Below are 24657 nucleotides of genomic sequence, written 5' to 3'. Positions count from 1 at the left end.
GCCATTGGAGAGATTCGGATGACGATTCTCCACAAAACCAAACAGAACCCTAAACCCCTTTCGATTTGATACTTGCTTCTCTGTCCCCTCAGCAGGGCGTATCATTGACTTGATCAATAGTAATAGCCCCAAGTTGGGGGAGTTTCAATATTTGGTCCTTGATGAAGCAGGCCAGATGCTTTCTGTTGAATTTGAGTAACATGTGGAAATAATATTAGAAAACCTTTCATCTCAGAGGCAGAGTTCATTAGAAGTTAGAGTGAGAGGAAAAAGACAGTGAAGCCACAATAGAGATGATGGTTCAACAGGTGATGGGGATTTGGGTTACATTCAAGGTTCAAAATATCGATACGCTAGTAGAGGTGTATTGGGTGTTTCAATACTTGTTTTTTTACTTTTATTTTTTTTTCAAAACTGTTTCAGGGGAGTCGGTCTAGGTCCCCTCCATCCCCTGAACTGGTCAGACCCCCGATACACCCACTGTAGGGGCGTATCGGAAGGGTCCCAAAATGATGCGTAAGATGGGTGGGATTTAATGGAAGAGTAAAATGGACTTTTCATTATTTCTGTTAGAATTTAACAGCGATGACAATTATCAGAAACAATAGGGGTGGTGCAAGACAATAGTTAAATAATAAGGGTATAGTTAATCAATTAGCTAAACCATAAGGGTAGTTTAAGAAATTTGTCCTAAATTTAATGATAATCTGATGAAAATTAGTTTAAACTTAGGATTGAAGGCTAAGAGATCTCAAAGTAGCCTCTTCCACTACATTGGTTCAATAATCCATAACAAGGAAAGGTTGATGAGCATGTTGCCCATGGAATTAGAGCAGGACAATATGGAGGGGTGCATCTAGAGTCTTATATAATAGGAAAATATAATTCAGGCTATTTTTTTTTAAATGGTTATAAGGCCAACAATGTTTTATTGGAGCAAGATTGTTGGGCAATCAAGAAACGTTTCCAAAAAACAAGTGTGCAAAAAATGTGAATATTGAGATGGATTAATGGGAAACTATAAATAGCAAGCGTTAATGGCTGAACCCTCTAAGGACAGTAGTTAGGCAGCCCATCTTCAGTTGTTTTCTTGTTAAAAGTCCTATTTAGAATATCAGCATTTCCTTTATAAAGTACCCCCTCCCCCTCATGTGTGTGTGTTTTACTTAAATCAGAAAGAAAAGTCCATTTTCAAGGTATCCTTGACCCAACTGGGTCGCTCATCTACCCAACCTGATCCCATCGTTAATATTTTCAGCAAAAGCTTCACAAATATCTAAAATTGCATAAAAGAGAGAGACAGATGAGGTCTACGATGATATCTGTTGATACTTGATCCATCAGTGCTTGAATTGTCACCTGAGAATCGGACTCCAAAATCAACTTCTGAGCTCTCAATAATTCTGCAGGAATCACCAGAGAAACCCGCAGATGAAAAAAAGAAATCCTCTATATCACAATTGGCAAAGGACCATTAGCAACAAAGTCTTTTTACAGAAATTAAAATTTGAGGGTCTTTGATTTTTCCAATAAGATAACCTTGGATGTAACCCGAACAGGATTTGGTTTCCTTTTTTATCAAATGGAGCTTTTTTTCTTTTTTAGATCGGCATTTATCAAATGGAGCCTTAGAATTTGGTATAAAATATAAATGATTGGGGACATGGTTAGCTGTAGCTTTCATGCAAGCCTGGAAAAAGCCCTTAGAAAAAGACTAAATTCCGAATTGGGGCATCATGATTCATGCCCCTGCGAAATCCAAACCACCAAGCTCTAACAGCCAAGATAAAATAACACACATCCAAGAGGTTCCTACTTCCTACTCATTCGGCTCATTCGGGGATAGAGGGCAGATAGATTTGAGATGAAAATGATGTGAAATTAGCTTGTCTTTAGTACCAGTACCCCCCCCCCCCCCCCCCCCCCCCCCCACACACACACACACAATGGGCTACAATGATAAGACCTGATTTTTATGCATTTTGGGTTACAATGGTTTCTTTCCAGGACAACTTATGCACTTCTTTATTACATGTATATTCGTTTTAATATATATTTTATATTTTATTTTATGCTTACAACCTTTTTTACTTAAACAAAATAATCATTTTACTTAATATGTACGTATTCTTGGTCTGTTTTGATATTTTTCATCATATACAACTGTATTGGGAACTAAATGGCTTGTGAGAATGGACGAAAGAGAGTTTGACAAATTTGTTCAAAATTTTACTGCATTGGTAATTTCTATTTTATTTATTCTAAAATTTCAGATTTAAAGAAACTATCACTTATCATTTTTACTTTGTAAATTGGTGGGTCCCCACTGTTATGGGTTATGACTGAACATATGAATGGACTGACCATGGGGAGATGCCATTCTCACTTGTGGTAAAAGTAAAGAGATACTAATCACTGGATTGAACTACATTGGCTGAAAATTAATAGTCTATTATCACTTTTATCTTTTATTTCTTATATAAATATAAGTAGATAGGAAAATCAAGCTGCACATATGCATATATGGCATGTACAGGAATACTACCAGGAAATTCTATACAATTTTGCTATGGTTAAATATGAAGTCTGCTACCTTCTTTTATTGCCAGAAAAAAAAAAAAAACTTTTAGTATCATTTCACGTCACATGCCCATTAATCATTTCATAGTGATGGGATCTGTTCCTCACAGATGGGCGCTTCACAGGCACATCTACCGTCCATTACGAATATCTCCCGTTAATAATAATAAATAAGTACAAGAGATATTCCCAATACAAGGTAGGATATACGTGTGAGATGCATGTAAGGCGTCAGGTGAAGGAATAGATCCGGTCTCCATTTCATAATTTTATCTCCTCTTCTCTTCTCTGTCTGTCACTCTTCCTGTTTTCTTTCCTTGCTGGCAACTGATTACCATTTTTCTCCATTTCTCTGCAACACTTAATCCCGCCACATAAAAGTCACAACACTTAATCCCTAGTTATCTTAGCACTAATACTAATGTGATTTAGTTTCATGAATGGGACATCAGTTTTCGTTTCTTCATAAAAGTAGAGAGATGTTTGCTTTTGTAGCTTATAGGTTGTGAGGACCATATTTTCACACAAACAGACATTTGTGCGGGAACAGGAACTGGTCCTCATACTTGGGCGCCTCATATGCACATCCACCGTGCATTGAGAATATCTCCCGGAAAAAATAACTTACAAGTATGTGAAATGTTCCCAATGCATGGTAGGATGTGCGTGTGAGGCACCCTATGTGAGGAGCAGATCCGGTCTCATTTGTGCAATGAATATTACAATGTTGGCCATTGAGATGGTTGTGCTTTTCCTTTTTGCCCCATTTCTTTATTTTTAGGGTACATTGGTTTCCAGATTAGGTGCCCGGACTCAGAATTGGAATGGCCCATTTTGATTCCTATTATTTATTTGGCATGAATGGGATTCTGATTCCTATTCTTGGGGAATGGCCATTCCAAACCCCCATAGGGAATGTGATTCACATTCAAGAGTCTATCAAGAAGCAAAGAACAAATGACAAAAAGCCCCCAAAATCCTAATATTAATAAAATTGTAATAAATTAATAATAACAAAAAGATTAATTATTAAATATAATAATAATACTAATACTACTACTACTGCTAATAATAATAATAATAATAATAATAATAATAATAATAATAATTAAATAATAAAATATTATGAAAGTAATAACATAATAATTATAATGAAATAACAATATAATAATAATAAAATATTCACAAAATAATAATATTATAATAAAATATTTATAAATTAATGATAAATACTAATAAAATAATAATTATATATTATAAAATATTAATAAAATAATAATATAATAATATATAAATTAATAGGAAATTGAAAATTTTCAGTTGATCCCAATTCCAACTCTCAATGAAACAAACAACAACAATCATAATCTGATTATGGTTCTTGATTAAATCAAATAGGCATCAGGACTAGGTGATTCCGATTCTAATTAAGGTCCTATTCGTGAACCCAACGGACCCTTATTTTTTATGCGAACGAAGAGTTATTTGGTTCTAAGTTTCTCACCAGGAAAAGGAGATGGATTAAGAGAGAAACATTATAAGTTTAGTGTCTTCTATTTCATGAGTACTTCCTAACTTGTAATAGAAGAGGAGATGGATATAAACTTTTCCAATGCAGCAAATTAGCAAGAAAATGTTCACATGTTGAACGCTCCTTACCTTTGTCTTGCAGCATTTGCAATCAATTGATGCCTTCTTTAGCATTGAAATCCAGAGATAAACATCATCGTCATCCTTGGTGGTTTTTGTAGCGGCACAGGAGAGAGGAAGAAGGAAAAGAGATGCTATAGCATGTTTTGAAAATTTAATGAACAACTAGGGACATTTTGATCCTTTGCATTGAATTTGTTGGACTTGGTGTTTAAAAGGTCAATAAGGTACATTCAAGTTGCATTTGTCGTTGCTTATTTTAAGGACTTATTTCCTTTTTGCAGTTAAAAACTCATTATTTATAGGAGCATTTTAATTGCAAAAAAAAAAAGAAATAAGTTCTTAAAATAAGGAATGCCAAATGCAGCCTTTGCATATGGGATTATTGATCCATTTCTATCCTAGATTGCATATTGGATTTCGTCCTCATAAAATTTAAGATAAACTTCTAGCACAAATTTAACCTGTAAATTTTCTGAAATGCTCAAATATTATATTCAGTTTAATATTCAGACTAACCTATTCTGATATTCAATTTAACATTAAGAACAAAATTGTCATACAAAAATTGGATTAAAGTAGAATTTAAAAATATAATAAACAAGTATAATAAAAAAATATTATAAACAAAAAAAAGTTAAAAGTAGAATTTAAAGATATAATAAACAAAATCTGACTCGAACAAACCTATATGACTAAACCTATTCCATATGATAAAAGTCGTAGAAAAGGGAATGGGAAAAAAAATAGAAGATGGGAGAAGAAACATTATCAACGGCACTGTTGAGTCTTGAATAGCTGAATGCGAGGCAACCGACTACTAGTAATGATCAAGATTGAACCAAACAGACGAACGGCAAGTCAATAAGTCGCAATCTACGACCGGTCACCGGCGATGGCAACAGGTAGCAACATAGTGGCGTGCGATGGCTAGGGTTTTTCGCCTTATTCTCACTTTCACTCTTTCAAATATTTAGAAGTTAGAAGAGAGAGAGAGTCTAGGGTATTCAGACTCCACTTTTTAGTTTTTATTTTTAAATTTACAATTTTAGACTTATGTAATTAATTAAATTATATTATATTATTTTAAAACAAAATATTAAAATGGGGTATACATGTTATTTTATAATAATATTATATATATGTGAAGGGTCGGATTGGATTAGATATTTTCCGATCGAATCGAGGGATGATTCGAATTCCAAGCGGATCCAATTTCATGATCCGATCGGATTTGGAAGTCTGAAAAAGGGTATCCGAATCCACTAATTTCGGATTGGATTCTGAATCGGATCGGATCCGACCTATTTGCACCCCTATTTCCGTCGTCACATGGGACGGAGTGTCACGGAAACTTAACGATGAGGGAGGTTTTATAAAATTGTTAGAAAACTGAGAATACTTTTAAGATAATACGAAAAGAGTAAGAGTAGAGTTAACTATAGTTTAAGAAAATTTCGGAAAAAAACTGTTGCCACGTCAGACAACGTGTAAGTCACCCGCGGGTGACGGCGACCCAGGGCAGAGTTGGGTTGGGGTTGATGAGTGAGGGAGTGGCCTCTCTTCTTCGTGTAGGCGGCGTGGCGATCATCCTTTGATTCCTTTTTCCCTGCCTGCCTGGCTTGGGTTTCTCCGCCCTTCATCGCTATCTCCGTCGCCCGGCCCCCTTCTCATCATACTCATCTCTCTCTTCTTCAGTCTTCACTTCAGAACATTTCTTACCGGTAGTAGAACTCAAAGGGCGCAACAATGTCTTCAGCTTTCCCAGCAATGAAGATCCTCCAGCCGCTTTCCACCACCAGATCTCCAGAGAAACCCTTATTCGATCTCCTCAAATCCCCCTCTTCTTTTCTCGGCTCCGCCAGCAAATTGCGCTTCAATGCTCAGAAACCATCTCCTTCTTCTTGTCACCGTCCATCCACCATTGTCGCCGTATCCGATGTTGTCAAGGAGAAGAAGACTCTCAAATCTAACTCCTCTCTCTCCAATCTGGTAACGACCATCTCTTCCCAAAAGCATACATCTTAATTTTAAACCAGTCAAATTTTTTGCAGATCTGGAAACTCTAATTCAACAATTCTCTGTGATTTACAGTTGATCACCAAGGAGGAAGGCTTAGAACTCTATGAAGACATGGTTCTTGGAAGAGCTTTCGAGGACATGTGCGCCCAGATGTATTACAGAGGTAAAATGTTCGGCTTCGTCCACCTCTACAATGGCCAGGAAGCCGTGTCGACCGGCTTTATCAAACTTTTGAAGCAGGAAGATTATGTCTGCAGTACATACCGGGATCATGTTCACGCCCTCAGCAAAGGTGTTCCTGCTCGTGCTGTCATGAGTGAACTATTTGGCAAGACTACCGGCTGCTGCCGAGGCCAGGGTGGGTCCATGCACATGTTTTCCAAAGAGCATAACCTCCTTGGTGGCTTCGCATTCATCGGGGAAGGGATTCCAGTCGCCACAGGTGCTGCTTTCACCTCCAAGTACAGGAGGGAGGTTCTCAAAGAGGCGGGTTGCGATAGTGTAACCTTGGCCTTCTTTGGGGACGGTACCTGTAACAACGGCCAGTTCTTTGAGTGCTTGAACATGGCTGCGTTGTGGAAATTGCCAATTGTTTTTGTCGTGGAGAACAATTTGTGGGCAATTGGGATGTCTCATCTGAGGGCGACTTCGGATCCGGAAATTTGGAAGAAGGGACCAGCTTTCGGGATGCCTGGGGTGCATGTGGATGGGATGGATGTTTTGAAGGTGAGGGAGGTAGCCAAAGAGGCGATTGCGAGGGCGAGAAGAGGAGAAGGGCCGACTTTGGTGGAGTGTGAGACATATAGATTTAGGGGACACTCTCTGGCTGATCCGGATGAACTTCGTGACCCTGGTGAGCTTTTGAATTTTGTTATCTTAGTATATTTTGTTTTTCCTTTTCTTTAGATGCCTTTCCTTCTGAGTATTTCTGTCATTCTGCATTTTGCCCCATTTACTGTTTCTTTTGTGATAGAATTCGTCATCTTCTTAACGTTGTGAATTCTGGTCTTGAACCACGAGAATCTAATTCATGATTTTCAAGGAAGAAAAGTTGGAAGTTAATTGGTCTCTCGACCTAGTTATTAGCTTGGTGTATGCGCTATTTAAAAGACAAAAGGCTCGGTAGAAGTAGATGGATGGGTCCCAATAATTTCTTATCAGTGCATGAAAAAAATAATTATTCTTCAGTCCAAGTGTACAATTGAAATACATGTGGTTTCTCGTTTGACCATTTGCTGATTCATCTTATTAGGAATTGATTGATAGCAATTAAGATCCTAAATGTTAACATCGTAGGGTTTATGTTTTAATTCAGTGACATTCTACCTAATCTACTCCTCTAATAACTAGAAGAGGAAAATTATGGTAATATAAAATCAAGCTGACCAAATAGATATTTGAAACACAATAGATACAGCAGCAAGTCCATCCCCCAATATGAGGAATCTCTAATTATTCCTGTTCCTTGCTAGTTCATCTGGGCAATCAATGGCCTTGCCTCCCTTATGTGATGCCACAAAGCCCAAGGACTGTCTGACAATGAACTCATCGAGCCTACTATAACTGCTTTCAAGTTTTTTTTTTTTTTTTTTTTTTATAATTTATTTTGAAACAGATAATTGCCTTAAAGTTTTATTCCTTCAATACCAAGGAAGTCACTGATCCATGGTTTTGACAGGGAGTAAAATTTCTAGCTTTTGTTGCTTTTGCATCTCCAAGGGAGTAACCTTGTCTTTTTCCTTGACAATTTTATTATGCTACCCCAACGAGTTGCAATTTTTAGCATTAGACTTTTGTGTCTCATGTTCTATCTGTTCTGAAATGTTTTGTTTGTTTCAGCTATAAAAATCACTTCAATCAGTTTATGTCACCTTTCTAATTGGGCAAAATTCCGATGAAGCACTGTAGAAGTGTAGAATTACTATTTTTATTTTGTAGAGTGGTTTTGATGGATGGGATTTGACATTCTTATTTGTTTTGCATTAATGTTTGAGCAATATTTTAAATGATAAAGTGCATAGTTTTAACTGACCCACCTAAACATTGCGAATTTGTAATAACTATCTCTTTTCTTTGCTGGTTTTTAGTGGAAGTGGTTGACTTTTTAACAAATTTTCCGTAGGCATTCATTGGTGTAGGTTATTGGGAATGCAAGAAGCAACACATGTATAAAATGAGTGTTGCAAAGATTGAGAATGCTGTGAATGGATGAGTAGAAAGACTGAAAGGATTCAATGAGAAAAACGAATGGATTAGTAAAAAATCTAAGGTATCCTAGTTGTTTATAAGACGAGGGGAGTCAACTAAGATGGATTGGTCATATGCATGTGGGAAGCACCTGCTACACCAGTAAAATGATAAAGCAGAATATTTCTGAAACACAGCAATAGGCTTCTGCTACAAGTGTTACAAGAAGAGAAAATAGAAGAGGAAACAAACATAGTTTCTTCTACAGCTGTTGACTATGGTAGAGACAGAAAAAGGATGCTCTCTCTAAGACTTGTTGATAGCCTTATAGACCAAAGACAGCTTCTAACTTGGATTCTATATCCTACTTGTATTAGACTGTAAAAGAAGTAGAAACTTTTCAAACTAGGGCACTTTCATAACATTCTAGTTCTACTGAAACTACTATATGCAGAGTCAGAAATTACTAAAAATTGTAAGTCTTGATTTTACTATAAATGCTAATTATGAAAATTGCCAACCTAAAAAATCAGCCATCTTGAAACATTTAATTAGGGTACTTTGACATGTTGAATTAAGCTGAAAATCTACAGTGTAAGCACAATAAGTGTCCTTTACTGCTATCAAATTTCAACTATATCAAATAAGGTTTGACTGGTCAATCAGTTGATTCTTCCCTGGTTGACAATACATTCTGCAGGTCTACTACTTGACCCCTTCAATTTCCTTCGTTGAGACTTGCTTTTTTTATATTTATAATCATGTTTTTGATCATTTTTATTTATAATCATTTGCATCAAATAAGCAATTTTATGCAAGTTGAGGATTCTAAAAAGACTTGTTAGAGGAAAACGAAAACGTGGTAAATACCATATACAAGGATTTGCACTGTACATATCTGTATTTGTGCTCTTCCCAAACTGAGCAGAAGAAGCTGAGGAATCACAATTTCATGAGGAGAATGCTGGCTCCAAGTGCCTCTATGCCTCTTGGCCATTGTGGACCCTGCATCTAAAGATACCTGAAGTCCCTAATCCCAGCTGCGGTTGTAGCTGGTTCCAAAATCATACCTGCCACTTGATTTGCATTGTTTGGGAGTAGGCTGTAACTGGTGCCTGGAACTTGGATTCCAGAGTGTCTGGCTGAAGTTTCTGAAGAAGGATGCTGCCTTTAACAGAGTGGAACTATAAAACAAGATTCATGTGGCTGATCACTAATAGTTTGGGGATGAATGACTTGAATTTGAGCAAGTCTACTAGAAAATGTGTTTCCCAGTTCTGATGGTCTGACCGTCCAGTCTGATCCAAGTCTAACAACATTTTGACTGAATTTGAATTATCGCCTTTATCTTGCTTTTCTTTTAGCAGCTATTTTTTTTGCCACCAACACCTCAACCTTTGATTCTGTTTTGATAGCTGAGAAGGCTCGCTATTCTGCAAGAGACCCCATCACAGCATTGAAGAAATACATGATCGAGAACAATCTGGTCAACGAAGCTGAGTTGAAAGCTATAGAAAAGAAGATTGATGAAGTGATTGAGGATGCTGTGGAGTTTGGAGATAAAAGCCCCCTTCCATCACGCAGCCAGCTACTAGAGAATGTGTTTGCAGATCCAAAAGGTTTTGGAATTGGCCCTGATGGGAAGTACAGATGTGAAGATCCTAAGTTTACAGAAGGCACCGCCCATGTCTGAGTTTTATAGTTGATTATCCATACATTTATGCAAGCTCTGTCTTCATGGTTAGTGTGAGCGTAGGGTTGATTATACAAGTTCATATTTCCAAAAATTAGCTTTTCTTTTTCTTTTTCTTATTTAAGGACGGTGTATGTTCTCAGCTTTTCTTTGTTATCTGATATTAGTTTGCTCTTTTAATTATTTATCCAGGCATATTCTTGCCCCCTACACTTACTGTTGATTATTACTTTTAACAGAAATTGATCTGTTTCTCTGTGGGAAATTCATAAGGAATTATTGGTCATATGTTTCATTATTCTTGTTACAGTGGTTACGTTGATTTTGTTATTCCCATTGGACCTATATTTGGGTAACCATGAGTAGAAGCTGAAGAATAGTGCATGTACTAGAAAATTTGAAGTTTGAACGATTGGGTATCTGTAAACAGTTTGTGGGTAGGACTTAGGAGATCCGGATTTCAGAATATCATTGGTGCTAATTAATTGGCAGGTACCTGCCACCCCGTGAATTGGGAATATCTGCTCCTGTATAATACCATTTAGGAGGATGAGATGTTATCCATGTGTAACTGCGATATTATGTGGGTAGATATGGGTAGAATTTGCGTGGGCAGGAGATTCAGACTCGGCTGGTGCGGTGTTATGTGGGTAGAGGTGGGCAAACTTCAGTTTGGTGAGAAACATCCGGAAGTGGAAAATGCGTCCACATAACCCATCTAGTCCCATCAATCTGGAAGTGGAAAATGCGGCAATATAACCCATGTTTTTTGAGGCCTTTGGGCTAAATCATTCAGGGTCCATTTGGTTCATTGTCTGAATTTGAATCGGAATCTTCCAGAATTGGAATCAGAATGGTTTCAGTTACAATTCACTAAGAAGATTTGCAATGAAAGGGGAAATGACAAAGAAATTGAGTACAAAGATATCATATATAGATGTATAATGTGGGCCATGCTGGGCTGGAACGACTCATTTTGCAGGCCATTAACACTGTAGCGGACCGTGAATCCGTGATAAATAGATAGATAGTATATGGGCTCTGCCGGGCCTCAGGCCATGCTGGCCGGCACGGCCTACTTTACAAGCCGTGAGCTACTTTATTACAATACCTTGGAGTGTAACTGCACACACGCTTTCGAAGTTGATGAGAGCCGCGTATGCAATCCGCAATTACATTCTTGATGCGCCACGGTCGTTCACTTTGCTCCAGTACCAGAAACTCAACAATAGGTTTGTCATCACTTTTAATAACTGTGTTCCAGAGGTGAAGGGAAGGGAATTTGTCATCACCAATGCCTCTAGCAGGGCTCGAGTTTCAGCCAAATTACAGGGCTCAGATCTGTTTTCACATCCCGACCCACAAATAATTACAGCTGTGCATTGGAAATATCTCTTTTTATCATTCTTGGGTAGATATTCCTAATACATGGTGGTGATATTCTGTGGAAACAGCTCGTGGGTAGCAAATCCAGAGTGAGTTGGGCAGGCCTCCAGGGGTGCTGCTCTTGCGAAGAGATCTGTTGATCACAACACATTGCTGGTTATGCTCATCCAGCCACACATATGGAACATCGATTGTATTGTGATCATCCATATTCTGGATGTGGGGCTGGATTAACATGACCAACAATGTATTGTGGTCAGCAAATCCGAACTCGGAGAAAGGAGCCGTTTTCATCTCCTACAATTATACCTGCCTCTGAACGAGCACGACCAACTGCTCCGTCCACCTTTATTTTAACGTAATCTGGCACTGGTTTTTTTTTTTTCCATCTGGGCACATCTCTAATGAGAGCTGTAGTATCGGTAGCAATTGGTCTAGGTCCAAGAGTGGAACCCGTTTCAGTAAAGCCTGCGTGTGTGGCTTCAATGACGGACTGGGGTTGAAATTGTTTCCCTTCCAAAGTCAACTGATTTCTCGCTCTCCAGATAAGCCGCATAATTAGAGTGGCTAGCGTGAAGGTGAGTGGGTCTCAACATATTGCCGTTGGTATCATCCCATTTGTGGAGCCAATCTTTTCAGTGTGAAGTGTGGGTATTTATCAACTCTGGAGTGAAAGAAGAGCTTTGAAACCAGATGGCGATAGCCAGTTAGGCAGTCTTCTTCAATGTTCCACGTAAATTGTCTAAGAGCCATTTGGATTTGGCATTTGGGTTGGGAGCAGGTTATTAATGCACTTCCAAGAAAAGAGATGAGCTCGTTATGGAATAGATTTCAAGGCCCATAACTGATAACTGCTTCCAAGTGACGTTGGACGAAGGGTCCAAGTTACTTTGAACCTTATATGCAGAACCCTATGGTGCAAAGGACCATCTTCCGCAACCTGAAGGGAGTTGATACTACTAACATCTTGTTTTTAAAACCTAAGTAGACCCATCTGGCATCCAAAGGTCATTGAATGTATCTACCTCAAATGTTTGGTTGATTAATATAAATTTTGCCTTTGCGTGAAAGGTTTTTTTTTTTTTTTTTTTCCAACGACCAACCTCACGTACGCACTTTTCTAATGAAAAGATTCAACATGATGTGACAATACATTTTTCATCAATTTGTATTGATCCACTCAAAGGTAACAAATACAACCTTTATCCACTGTCACAATGAGCAAAACCATTTTTTCCCTTCATCTCAACCTTTCTTTTTTGGCCATTTGATTTCTAGAATACATTAGACATTAGCCGCTAATAGAAAATAGCTTATCCTTTTAGTTGAATGGTTTTTTACATAATAATATTAGAAACTGTTTGACCAAGTGGTCTAATGTTTGATCATTGTCCTCATTATAACTAAATTTAAACACAAGGTATGTGTGGCCTATACTTATTCGCGCTTCAAGCTCAATAGGGTTTCACGTGATGGGGTGGAGAATAAAAATCTATTCAATGCTCATGAAGCGAAAGGGGATGGGCTACCCCTGTTGTGTAGCCCCATGAAGCGAAAAAAAAATTCAGTTTTAAAATTTTTATTTATAAAAATATTAAAAATTTCATTTTTAGGCCAAAAAAGGGGGTTTATCGTGAAAATAACAAGGAATGCATAGATTTTGAAAAGTTACCAAAATAAAAAAGATCACCCCAATTGGACATCGGAATGCAAAGTTTTGACCTCCGAAAGTTTTCATGCACTGAATGTGCAACCTATGACCCCATAATCACGTTGAATGGGTCAACATTTGAAATGGCCGAATTGGACGATTTTTTATGAAGTCAACGTTTTTTGACCACCTGACAGGTTTTGACTCAACTAAACTCAACCCTGACCAGGTGATGGCTCAAACAATTCAACCAATCAGGTCAATGATGAATTGAAAACACTGTTCTCACCTAATAGAGCTTAAGCTTTTAGGTTGAGTGGTTCCTTTGAGAGTTGCAAATATGCTTCTTAATTAATTATGTAGGGTTTAGCTAAAAGCCCCCATTTGAGCTAAATCATCCGGTTTGAACTGATAACCCATTCTGACTAAAAAAATAAAAAAAAAAAGGCTAAAACCGTTATCTGAGTTAACAGTTCAATAGTTCAACCACCTGGGTCACTTGCTAACCAAATCAATGGTTTTGGACAAAATTGGCGTTAGGGTGAAACAGAGTTGATTAGTTGACCAGTTCCTGGTTTTTCCAGTCCTATCATCTGATCTGGTCCGGTTTTGAAAACCATTATAGTAACATTTAATCATTTTTCTTTTCCTTTAATTCTTCTATTAATCCTGTCCTTTTGTTCTTGAACAAAATGAGACAGCTTAACTGTACAAGGAGAAGGGAGACATGTAAAAAGAAGCAAAAGAAACAAATTATACTAACATGCAATGGCAATTTTCCCAGTATTTGATAGTAAGATGTAAGAAACAACTTGGTTGCATGAGACACGATCCTCTTGCAAGAAGTTTGCTTGCGCCTTAAATCAATACAATACACTTTTCTCCGGAGACATTTTTTTCCATACCATTAAATAGGTAGAATCAAGTGTAGCATAAAATATTAACTTTCCATTAAAATCACAAAACAAATTGAAGAATGATAAAAATGGTTGGGAAAGAAAATCTAAATTTACCTGTGATACCAAGGGCATTAGATCCTTGTATTAAATAATTTAATTTTCCTTGTTTTATGTGCAACCTCAGCTTAAATATGGATAACGAAATAAGGGGAAAATTACAGGAAAGTGAAAGAAAAACTGAATTTGCCTGTGGTTTCAATGACAAATCCTCAAGTGAGATTTACCCATTCTAATGGATGAAAACATACAACCTCTTGGAGTTGAATCATCACTAAAATAGCAGAGGGGATACAAAATCTTTTCTTGTTAGGAGAGGCGAGTGGCAATCCATCAAAAGTGCAGCTCACTGAACAAATGAGTGAATTAACTTGTATTGATTGCAGATTCCAGTCAATGTTCCTCAGTCACAATCTCCTCCCAATATTAGCAAATCTTCTAGCCACTCCAAATATGACTGCTTTAGTCAAGAGGCCCCGGTCAAGTGTAAATGCAACGAGAACAGCTCCCCCAACAACTAGGAGCTTAGGTATGTTCCTTCCCAATGGTTTCTCAGATGAATCTACTGTTTTTACTTCGGTTGAGTCACCAGTAGTTTCTAAGGATCTGAAGTAGTCTACATTGATTTTAGTGTTGATCTGAGCCATGAGCGCATCATGGGAGAGTGGTGACCCTGCTGCTCTATTCTTCTGGTAAGCACGTAAACCAGGATCGATCTTCTTGACAGCTCCCCACATCCCATGGCGAACACCAAGCTTTGCAACTTCCCATGGAATACCCATATCTTCATGGTGAAAGAGAAGCACTTCACATGCAGTCAGCTGACCATCCCCTCTCTTGGATTCCACTGGTTCATATACACCACAACACATCTAGTTATTGATTGGATTCCAAGCATCAAAAGAACATGAATGGCTAATACTTATATCTTAAATTGTCTCTTAATATCCCCAGGAAAAATCAACTTAATTTCCTCTCGCTCTTAAGAATCTCCCAAGGTTAAGCGACACCTCATACATTTACACAGAAGGGGAAGAAAAAACAAGGAGAGATGAAAGACAAGGTTTCCATAGAGATGTAGTGCTTATTTACCTGCCCGAATAATCCAACTAGAATAGTACAGGTCAACACGTCTTGGTTTGTTGCGCCTTGGGACAGAGGGGCAGGGTACTCCCTGTAACATGAACAAATAACCCATGATTGAAAGTTTCTTTAAAAGTAGGAATCGAACACCAATAAATAAGTGTTGACTATCAGAAAATGTTCAGGTGATACAAAAGGAGATCCCTTTTAAGGGGTGGGAGTTGGAGTTTTTTCCTGCTAGACCATGTTAACCATTTCATTTCTCTTGCTATGATTAGTTTTTTTTTTTTTTTTTTATATCATTTGCATTCAAGTTTCAGGACCGAATATCAGTGGAATGTCTAGTCAGATAAACACTAGCTTACACAACACATAGTCCAACAAAAATGCCCAAAAACTACTAGGCAACCAAATTGAGAGCTAGTACCAATCTGTCATGCATACAAAATATATGGAAAAAAGGTCTCCTTATCATGTCATGTAGGGAGTTTCTCTACATCTATTCTGTTTCTGCCACATGGAGCGATGGCATGGCTAATCAAAGCCATCCACCAAGTTGGGAACCCTTTCATTCCTCCAGACTCCAGCTCACATTAGTACCCCGCCGTTATGGCATTTCTAGTGTTTTCAAAATGTAATCAAAAGTTTCAATGTTTTAAATTAAATTTACTCAAAAAGAGAGGTTTATTCTGACAGCTTGTTAATGGATTTTGGGCTCAAATTTGACTCATTTAAAGTATGGCGAGAGGAAAGTGCAGAGCCATTTTGGGCCCCAATGTTATTGGCACATGTTGTACTCCTTGGTCATTCAAACTGATTTGCTAAAGAATCTAACTAACGATGATGAAGCCAATGCTAGCAATCTATTGGATGGAGACCTTTTGGTTCAGCCAAGTGTTCAATCCCCTGGACCACATCCACCCTTTGTTCCAGTGACCTTCTCCGTGGCTAAAGAATCTAACTAACGATGATGAAGCCAATGCTAGCAATCTATTGGATGGAGACCTTTTGGTTCAGCCAAGTGTTCAATCCCCTGGACCACATCCACCCTTTGTACCAGTGGCCTTCTCCATGAGTGATATTAGTCATAAAAAATCTCAATTATAGACCCTTATAGAAAAAGGCCTATATCCTAGATTTAAGATGAAGCTTGTTTCACAAATAGATGGTTGAAAGGGGAACAAAACAACTGTATAAAGAAGGGAAATAACAAAGCCAGAAGGCTCATGAATCCTATTTTTTCCATTTCTTTGAGAGGGATCAAGAAATTGTCTCATTAGCTTGTATTAAAGAAGGGAAATAACGAAGCCAGAAATAGGATTGTGAGCTGCAAAAGTTAATTACTATTTGTCTCTTCCAGATTGACAAAGCCAGAAGTAGTGTTTTAAGAGTGCAAGGCTCAAAAAACAAAAGCACAAGGGGCATTTTGTGCCTGAGACGCAAAGCGAGATGCACACCTTTTTGAAGCAAGGTGCAAACTTGCAAAAAATACCCAAAAAAAAAGGAAAAAAATATTAAACACAATATTAATTAAAATATAAAGTTTAAAATAAGTATTTTGAAAAACCTATTGTCTCAAATTAAAATAATGTAAACATAGCATCTAAAACATATTAAAAATGAAAGTTTTAAAATAAAATCAAACATATAAAACATATTCAAGCACTGTAAAACTATCATCTCTTTATTTTTTTCCCAATTGTGTTTAAGACAAGCCCCTGAAGAGTCAAGACAAGCCCAATCAAGTCCATGTTAGGGTCTTAGCGATTAGGCATACACCTTTTCAAAGTGCTGCGTGGTTGGGATTCCTTTATTTTATTTTATTTTATTTTATTTTTTTTTTGGGGGGGTAAGCTGTTTCTTTTCCATCCAGAGAAGGTAAATGATAACTCAACATAATGCAGGTGATCTCAATCAACAAGATAAATAGCATAAAATAGTTAGAAAGGGAAATTTCTTAATCAACTAAAATGGAAACAGAATCATATTAATAAGATATTCACAACAAATCTCAGAATTGGTTTCCCCTTTCCATACCTTTGTAACACAATAATATGCATTTCCAGATTCCCAAATTCGACGTCCAATTATGTATTCTCTATCACTACAGAAGAAGGGAAACTGTACCACAGAATGTTGGGAACCATAAGCATATGGAACCAAGAACGATGTTTATGCAAAGATAGTAGGAAGACAGTTCCCTCACCTTGCGGATCCAATGGACCACCATAGTTCCTGTGGTCGGGCACTGCTCCAATGTAGCAGAATATTTCAGCATGTCGTCCCACTTAGATCGGAAATCATCATCCCAGTAGAAATCCCTCACCATCTCAGGTGTAGCATCCTCGTAGACAGTTCTAAAACGATATTGTGGAGGACCATTCTAAAAAATGTTGATTGAAATACACCCAAATAAGATAATATTGGAACAATGTTACAAAATTTGCAGAATTAGAAGTTCTCCAAAATTAGCATACAAACTACAGCTTCAGGATGCCACTGAATTTGTTCAATTAAATTATAGAGAAGATGGCCTACCTCTGGATCTCTCTGCCAAGCTTGGTAGCTCATATTAGGAGTAGAACGGTCCATCATATGCATCCACGCTGGACCTCCATCTTTCATCTCTGCAAGCTGACACAGATGCTCTAGATCTTCTTCAGTCACAGCCACCGATTTTTCCATTTCAAGTTGTGACGAACTGCAGGAAAGATGTAAGAAGGCCGGGAGGTTAGACACCAAATTGCAAGGTAATCTTTATTTCTACTTGCCGAGCTCATCATTCAAACCAAAGTTAATACCATTAGTATGTAAGACATTAATGAAATAACTTAGGAATCAAATTAACTAAATAAACAATTGGGGGAAATTTTCAACTCAGTATGAAGGATAAGACCAAAGTTTAGTAGAAAAATCAAACATACCCGCAGACAGAATCCGTGGTAGGTGGTGAGGAGAAAGTCTCCTTCTCCAGACCATCGTCGGGGATCAAAGAGTTGCAACTGGGGTTTGTTGCCCTTGATGAACTCAACCTTGGGGAGGATGAGGAGGGTAACAGAGGAGGATTTGAAGTTGAAGAATCCAATTTGTCTCTCCCCAAACTGGCCCATTTTGGCTTCCAAGACCATCCAACCACAATTCCAACAAGAACAGCAATCCATAGAGGACCGAAAAACCCCATGAGCTCCATGAAGATATCCCCAATATTGGGTCTCTCTAGAATCTCGAACAAAGCCGAAACCACAGCCATTGAAGAGAATAGAATCGATAACCCGGAAAAAAAAAAAGGAGAAAAAAAAGAGGAGGAGGAGGAGGAGGAGGAAGAGAATTAAAAAAAAAGGAACCTTCGATTCAATAAAATTATAGAGCAATAAGCACAGCGATAACTCGAGGACTCCGACGGGGGAAAAGTAACAGGGAAAATGAAACCCTAGAAGCAAAACCCCCGCTAACTAATAAAGAGAAGAGGAAGAGGAAAGATGAAAGAGAGGATGGAAGGAGATGCAGATATGGACAGCAGAGGAACTGAAGAAGAAAACGATAGTATGCATACAGCAGCTTGGGATAAGGATTTAAAGATAAGCGGCAGCGAGGCGTGTTATAAGGATTACCGTAGGCCCAGTCTTAAATTTCAGATTCAACACAGCCTTCTACATTTGGCGAACAAAATATCCACAGCAGTGGCCCAAAAATTGGCGCTAAATTTAGAGGAATCGGGACCAAGAGATGCAGAAGGATGAAATGAATGCTAGAGAAATATATACTGCAGTGGTCTCTTCTGTTCTTTTCCTGGCCAAAGTCCAAACCAAACCCTCCACACAAATGATAAAGGAAGATCAGAGATGTTTGTTTTACGTGGTTGCAATTGTCTCGTTTTTCACGTTCGCTGACTTGGATGATGATCTTTCCTCCTCTCCTCTCAGAATTTCAGAATTCAGAATTCAGAGTATATTTACAATTAAACAATTGCAGTGACGCGGTGCAGCGGTGGCTTTGGTTGGGAATTGAGATGAGTTATGGGTTATAATTTATACTCCGTACCATACCAGATCTCCACGCCAAAATTTTAACCACAGTTAAAAGAAATCACGACGATGCCAATCCCACCATGGATGATATCAAAATTCACTCTTGGACTGATGACTCCTTTCAAAGAATCAAGAGTGAAAAGGACTGAAACTTTGGTTGGTATCGTCTGAGTGCGAGTGAGGCGCGGGCACGGTATGACGGTTTGTCATTGATAATCACATATTGTCGTCTATTAATTCTTAATACAACAATTTTTATTTCCAAAAGATTATATAATCAATTAGATGAAGATGTGAAAATGCCGAGTATCTGTCAAAAGAATAATGCCCAAAAATTATATGTACATGATAGGGTTAGTGGAGAACTGGTTCTGTCTTACACATTCTAACTTGTTCAAAATTGAACCTGCGAGGCTGGAAATTAGAGATACAAAGTGAGGACGCTTCCATTGGGTCAAGTCAATTCAAAAAAATATATCACTGTTCAAACGTGGACGGTGTGGACTGTGGACTAACTTTTTTTTTTTTTTCTTCAGGCTAGAATGTAATGTATGACCGACCAGTTGGAACTTGGAATTAGAAAGCTTATGCAGACCTTAAACCTAACTAAAACACTTATCTCAACAGGAATATGGGGCCAAGAAAGCAAAAGTCCCACAAGAATTAGTCTTAGAGCTAAACTGGGTTGAAGATTGTTTTGGCCTAGTAAGAGTACAAGCTTATAAGATCAACATGCCCATCCAAAAATCAAGGGAAGAGTTGTTTCTAAATTTGAAGTCCAAAACAGACTTTGGATTACAACAAATAACTATATACTTTTCCATCCCTTAGGCCTTATCTGCACAGCCAAAAGGCATGCCTTAAAAAAGATGGCTTGAAGTTCCGCATCCAAAGGGTTAACCACCTTTTCCATGATTCAACCGGAACCAGAAAAGGAACAGATACCAAAAGTTCCAAAACTCCACCATCACATTTCATTACCACAATATCTTCCCGATAAAAAAAAAAAAAAAAAAAAAAAAGCCTTCTATCGAAACACTTATTTGAAAATTTACACTGCTAACCAACTGCTCTATATCATTATATTAACTATCCCATTTCTGAAGTTCAATACCCAAGTAAGAAAATATGAATTACTATTGACCAAAAAATTATTTCGAGCTTTGTCAAATGTAATAAAAGATGGTTGCTACCCAAGACAATATACTCATTTTATCTGGAAAATCCAATATTAATTAGCTCCCTCATAATATTTAACAAACAATCCAAAATTATTGAGAGACTGTTTGATAACAGCTGAGGCTGCTGAACTGAATGACTTATTGTTTTGTTATTCAATGGATAAAATAATTAAAGAGTAAATTATTCAAAGGGTACAGTATTCTACCCAACTTCAGCTAAGCACATAGCCTCCTTAAAAACTTATTCACTAAAAGACAGTAATAATCTTTAATTTTTTCAGTTTAGACATTTCAGCTGTTATCAAACAACCCCTTAACGTTTAACAAACAACTTATATATTGAACAATACCTTTATGATATAAACTTGATTTATCACCTATAAAATTTTTATAGAGTCACCTTTGGGGTTCTCAACTCAAGTTTGGTGAGGGCGGATTTGGCCCTTCAGTGACATTGTGACATTTGGCACCTCGTGACAAATAGGTGCAGCACTCATAGGCAGCTCGCCACAATGCATCACTCACAAGCAGCTCGCCATCATGCAGCACTCTCGGGCAGCTCGCCTCCTAGTCAGTCCGACCACCGCATGACAACCCCGAGGAGCTCACCATCGTAGTCCGTGTTTTACGAGATTGTGACTCATAATGGCTATATTAGCTCACACACTCCCCGATTTAGGTGGAAATGAGCAACCTTACCGATTGGTGGCTTTATTTTTTATTTTATTTTTATTCAAAAAACAACTATTTTATTTATATTAAAGACCTCAAAGCCTAAAAAATAATGAAATATCTCACTATTACTTGGCAAAGGAGAAGAATAACAAAGAAGATATATATTATATTTTTTATTATATAAAATATATTTTTATTATATAATACATTATCAAGTCGAGTTTGGGCTCGACTCGGGCTTTTTAGAGAAAGCCCAAGCTTGGCTTGAAAAAAAGGTCAAGCCCAATGTTTTAGGCCTGAGCTTGAGCCCACGAGCCTAAAATCCTGTCCAAGCCCAACTTAGATTGAGTTGGGACAGGTCGGCCCATCGGGCTACTTGACCCATGAACAAGTTTATTGGGTGGTAGGCAAATCATGGTGGAGTTAGATTCTCAAAATTCAGTATCTACTATTAAAGCAATGTTATTGTAAGAACTAGAAATTAGCAAAGCTGTTCAAAGACTTCTCCAAGTTATTAAACCAAGACAAGTGGATTGATGCATTGCTTTCAAGAAGCAAATTTTAGTGCTAACAATAGAAAATGTTACTATGGTTCATAACAAGGTTCAAAATATCAATTTCAAGTATTGTATCAGTAAGCTTGGATATGAATATGCTTTGAAAATGCATGGGTATGGTGGAAAGATATGGACACACTTGAATACATTAGTGAAATTCATATGAATCCCACCAATACATTAACAACACTAAATCTAAGGTTCAAATATATAATAGAAAGAGGAGTATGTGGATGCCAAGGGTCTCTCGCCACAAGAGTGAGAGTCTCCCCTTCTTGCCGTCACACATGCGAAATATTATTACTGTTCTCTACCCCACTCTTTATGTCAATGTTTGTAACGTCTTCCCTCTACCCATTAAATCTATCATTACTCTTCTCTAGCCCCCTCTTTGTATCTTTGAAACTCTTTTGACCCTCCCAAACTATGGACTTTGGGTGGGGTTAAGAGCCAACCCAAACCTATCTAAATTTCTATTCAATGTTTGCTAACTAGTGATTATGAGTAAGGTATAAACACATAATAAATGCACATTTTAAATTTTTAATAGTTTATATGAAGAGATACATTACAATCATCAATAACAAGAACCCAAAACATGTAGATATCATACAATAACTTTACCAATAATACATCAAGCAATGTTTAAGATTTCAATCTATTAAAATAAATTATTTTTGTACCTTGAATATCATTTAAGATATATAAAATAAATTATTTTTATAATTTTTGGAATTTTCTATTTTTTCAAAAATGAATAAATATAATAAATATCACAAAACTAACAAAAAATCTATATGTTTTCGCAATTGGAATCCCAAAATAGATTCATCAATTGAACATGAATGGTTTTCTACAAAAAAGGAACATGAATGACTAGATAAAAAAAAAATGAAGTTACCTTCTTCCTCTTCTAAAGGAACATGAATATGTTTTTGCAGGTTGGAAGTGAAGAAACAATCATAATTATACTTAGAACCAAGGGTGTCAATGGACTGGTTTTAGACTGGACCTCGTCCAAACCAAAATCAATTTGGATGGATTGGACGAACAACAAGACATATTGGATCAGACCAGTCCAGTCCAAATCATTTATTAGATTGGATTGGACCTGATCCATCCATAATAAATTTATACTGGATTGGGTTGGATTAAGTTAATATCTGGTCCATTGATATAAGATAAGAATGTAGGTGTCAATAGACTGGATATGGATTAAAATCAATTTAAATTAAAATGAATTTGAACAGACTGGACAATCCAAACATTGAATTCGATCGGTACAAAATATTCATTGGATTGGATTGGACCTGGTCCATTTGTAATGAACTCACATTGGACTGAAAGTCCAATCCAATCGACACCCCTACTTAGAACAAACAACATAATGATAAAGTTATGAAAAATTGGGAAAATCAATTGATACAATATTAGCAAGGGTGGAATTTCCACAAATGTGCCCCAATTGACACCCCTACTTGGAACAAACAACATAATGATAAAGTTATGAAAAATTGGGAAAATCAGTTGATACAATATTGGCAAGGGTGGAATTTCCACAAATGTGCCCAATCCATGTGTTCCCACCCCTTCTGAATACAAATACAATAAGGCCTATTTTGAGGGATTGTGATGATATTATGAACATTGGCTCAAAATGAGTGTTTTAAGGAATATGAAAGTCTATCCCCAAATGTTAGTTTGCATGTGATTTTTGATATGTACCGGGTGACTTTGTCTAGATGTTGTAATAGCTTTTTTGAATTAATGCTTATTGGATATTTAAAAAACTAAAAGAAATATGTATGAAAAGAAATATGCTTTGTATTTTTTGGTGAATGCACTTGTGTTTTCTTTAGGCTGTCCATGCATTAGTGTTGAGTATTTTTTTTATGAAACCAAGAGGGGCTTGATTGGTGATAGGGGTAGATTCAAGCCTAGCCGAGCCGAATACTTGGCTATTCGAGCTCGGCTCGCATGAATAGTATCAAGTTCGAGCTCAAGCTCAGCTCGGTTCATAGCTCACAAGTTCGAGCTCAGCTTGGCTCGAGCTCGACTATAAGCCTTTTTTTAGAAAAATAAAAATTATATGTATAAAGTTATTTTTTATTTTTTAGACAAAAAATTAAGAATTATAAAATTATTTAACATTATATATGAAAAAAATAATTATAAAAATTATTTTTATTTTAAATACAAGGAAATAAGAATTATAAAAATTATTTTCTATTATACATAAAAAATAAAATTATTTATTATATTTTTTATATATGTATGTATGTAATAAAAATTATTTATTTAATACTAGGCTTGCGAGCCTCATGAGTCAAGCTTCATTTGGCTCGAGCTCGACTTGAGTAGCAAATGAGCCTATATATTGGGCTCGAATTCAGCTTGAAGCTCGATTTAAACCAAGCCAAGCTCAAATAGCTCATGAAAGGCTCAACTCATGGCCACACCTAATTGGCGAGTTAATCTGTTGCTTGATTGGCCTCCAGGTACACATGACTATAGAGAATCTCTTCATTCACTCGATTCTTCATCCCCAAACAATCCTTTACAATGTTCTACAAATTCCAAGGGGATCGATGAGAAGCTTGAGACAAGAAATCACGAGCATTGAGTCATCCTCGATGGTGATGGAATGGATAGTGAAGTTTGCTACCAAATTATGGGTCTCCCAAGCAGTCCAAGCTTCCACCATGTTGATGGTTGTCGAGCCCAAGTGGTAGGCCTTGTAATCTACCACCTCTCCCAAAATGTTTCTTGCAATGGTCGCAATTGAGCACATACCATTGTTTAAACGGGATGCATCAAAACTTATTTTGATTGTTCCAATTATTGGAGGTCACCACAAGATAAACCTCCATGCCTTTTGATGATTGTCCCCATTGCATTTCGTGTTCACTTCAAATGTTTCAATGTAAGAAGATTGAGCTCTATCTATCACCGCTTGGATGGGGGTTGACATGCTGTTAACAGTTTTATGGGGTTGAGTATGTTGACAT

General features: G+C 37.2%; 2 protein-coding genes across 3 annotated transcripts; one reads left to right on the top strand and one right to left on the bottom strand.

Annotated features, from left to right (window-relative positions):
- Positions 1 to 5697: 5697 nt before the first annotated feature.
- Positions 5698 to 10427, top strand: LOC148864298 (pyruvate dehydrogenase E1 alpha). The gene is made up of 3 exons (XM_088975113.1): positions 5698 to 6222; positions 6325 to 7105; positions 9855 to 10427. Exons 1-3 carry the CDS (start codon positions 5980 to 5982, stop codon positions 10130 to 10132), a joined length of 1302 nt encoding a protein of 433 aa, XP_088831239.1. The 5' UTR covers positions 5698 to 5979; the 3' UTR covers positions 10133 to 10427.
- Positions 10428 to 14177: 3750 nt separating this feature from the next.
- CP5 (Polyketide cyclase/dehydrase and lipid transport superfamily protein) lies at positions 14178 to 19478 on the bottom strand. Of its 2 annotated transcripts, XM_088978634.1 has the most exons (6): positions 18133 to 19478; positions 17747 to 17909; positions 17415 to 17591; positions 17246 to 17329; positions 15218 to 15299; positions 14178 to 14972 (listed from the first exon to the last, which is right to left on the bottom strand). In XM_088978634.1, the coding sequence occupies exons 1-6, from the start codon at positions 18456 to 18458 to the stop codon at positions 14533 to 14535; spliced, it is 1272 nt and encodes a 423-aa protein (XP_088834760.1). In that variant the 5' UTR covers positions 18459 to 19478; the 3' UTR covers positions 14178 to 14532. The 2 variants fall into 2 exon arrangements, with proteins under 2 accessions (XP_088834760.1, XP_088834761.1); XM_088978635.1 differs by lacking the exon at positions 17246 to 17329 and having other exon boundaries at positions 18133 to 19402.
- Between the last annotated feature and the right edge of the window lie 5179 nt (positions 19479 to 24657).

This window comes from Nelumbo lutea, chromosome 3 (assembly GCF_056320005.1).
Source record: "Nelumbo lutea isolate HS-2025 chromosome 3, American lotus-T2T, whole genome shotgun sequence".
Taxonomy (NCBI): domain Eukaryota; kingdom Viridiplantae; phylum Streptophyta; class Magnoliopsida; order Proteales; family Nelumbonaceae; genus Nelumbo; species Nelumbo lutea.
The sequence above is the reverse complement of the archived record's forward strand: the minus strand, read 5'-3'. Positions and strand labels throughout refer to the sequence as shown.

What these genes read in the sequence shown, in the direction of transcription:
- LOC148864298 (XM_088975113.1), top strand. Translation starts at nt 5,980, where the DNA reads ATGTCTTCAGCTTTCCCAGCAATGAAGATCCTCCAGCCGCTTTCCACC. An exon ending in ACTCCTCTCTCTCCAATCTG is followed by an intron (nt 6,223 to 6,324) that starts GTAACGACCATC and finishes TGTGATTTACAG; the next exon opens with TTGATCACCAAGGAGGAAGG. An exon ending in GGATGAACTTCGTGACCCTG is followed by an intron (nt 7,106 to 9,854) that starts GTGAGCTTTTGA and finishes CTGTTTTGATAG; the next exon opens with CTGAGAAGGCTCGCTATTCT.
- CP5 (XM_088978634.1), bottom strand. Translation starts at nt 18,458, where the DNA reads ATGGCTGTGGTTTCGGCTTTGTTCGAGATTCTAGAGAGACCCAATATT. An exon ending in CTTGGCAGAGAGATCCAGAG is followed by an intron (nt 17,592 to 17,746) that starts GTAGGCCATCTT and finishes AACATTTTTTAG; the next exon opens with AATGGTCCTCCACAATATCG. An exon ending in TGGTCCATTGGATCCGCAAG is followed by an intron (nt 17,330 to 17,414) that starts GTGAGGGAACTG and finishes TCTGTGGTACAG; the next exon opens with TTTCCCTTCTTCTGTAGTGA.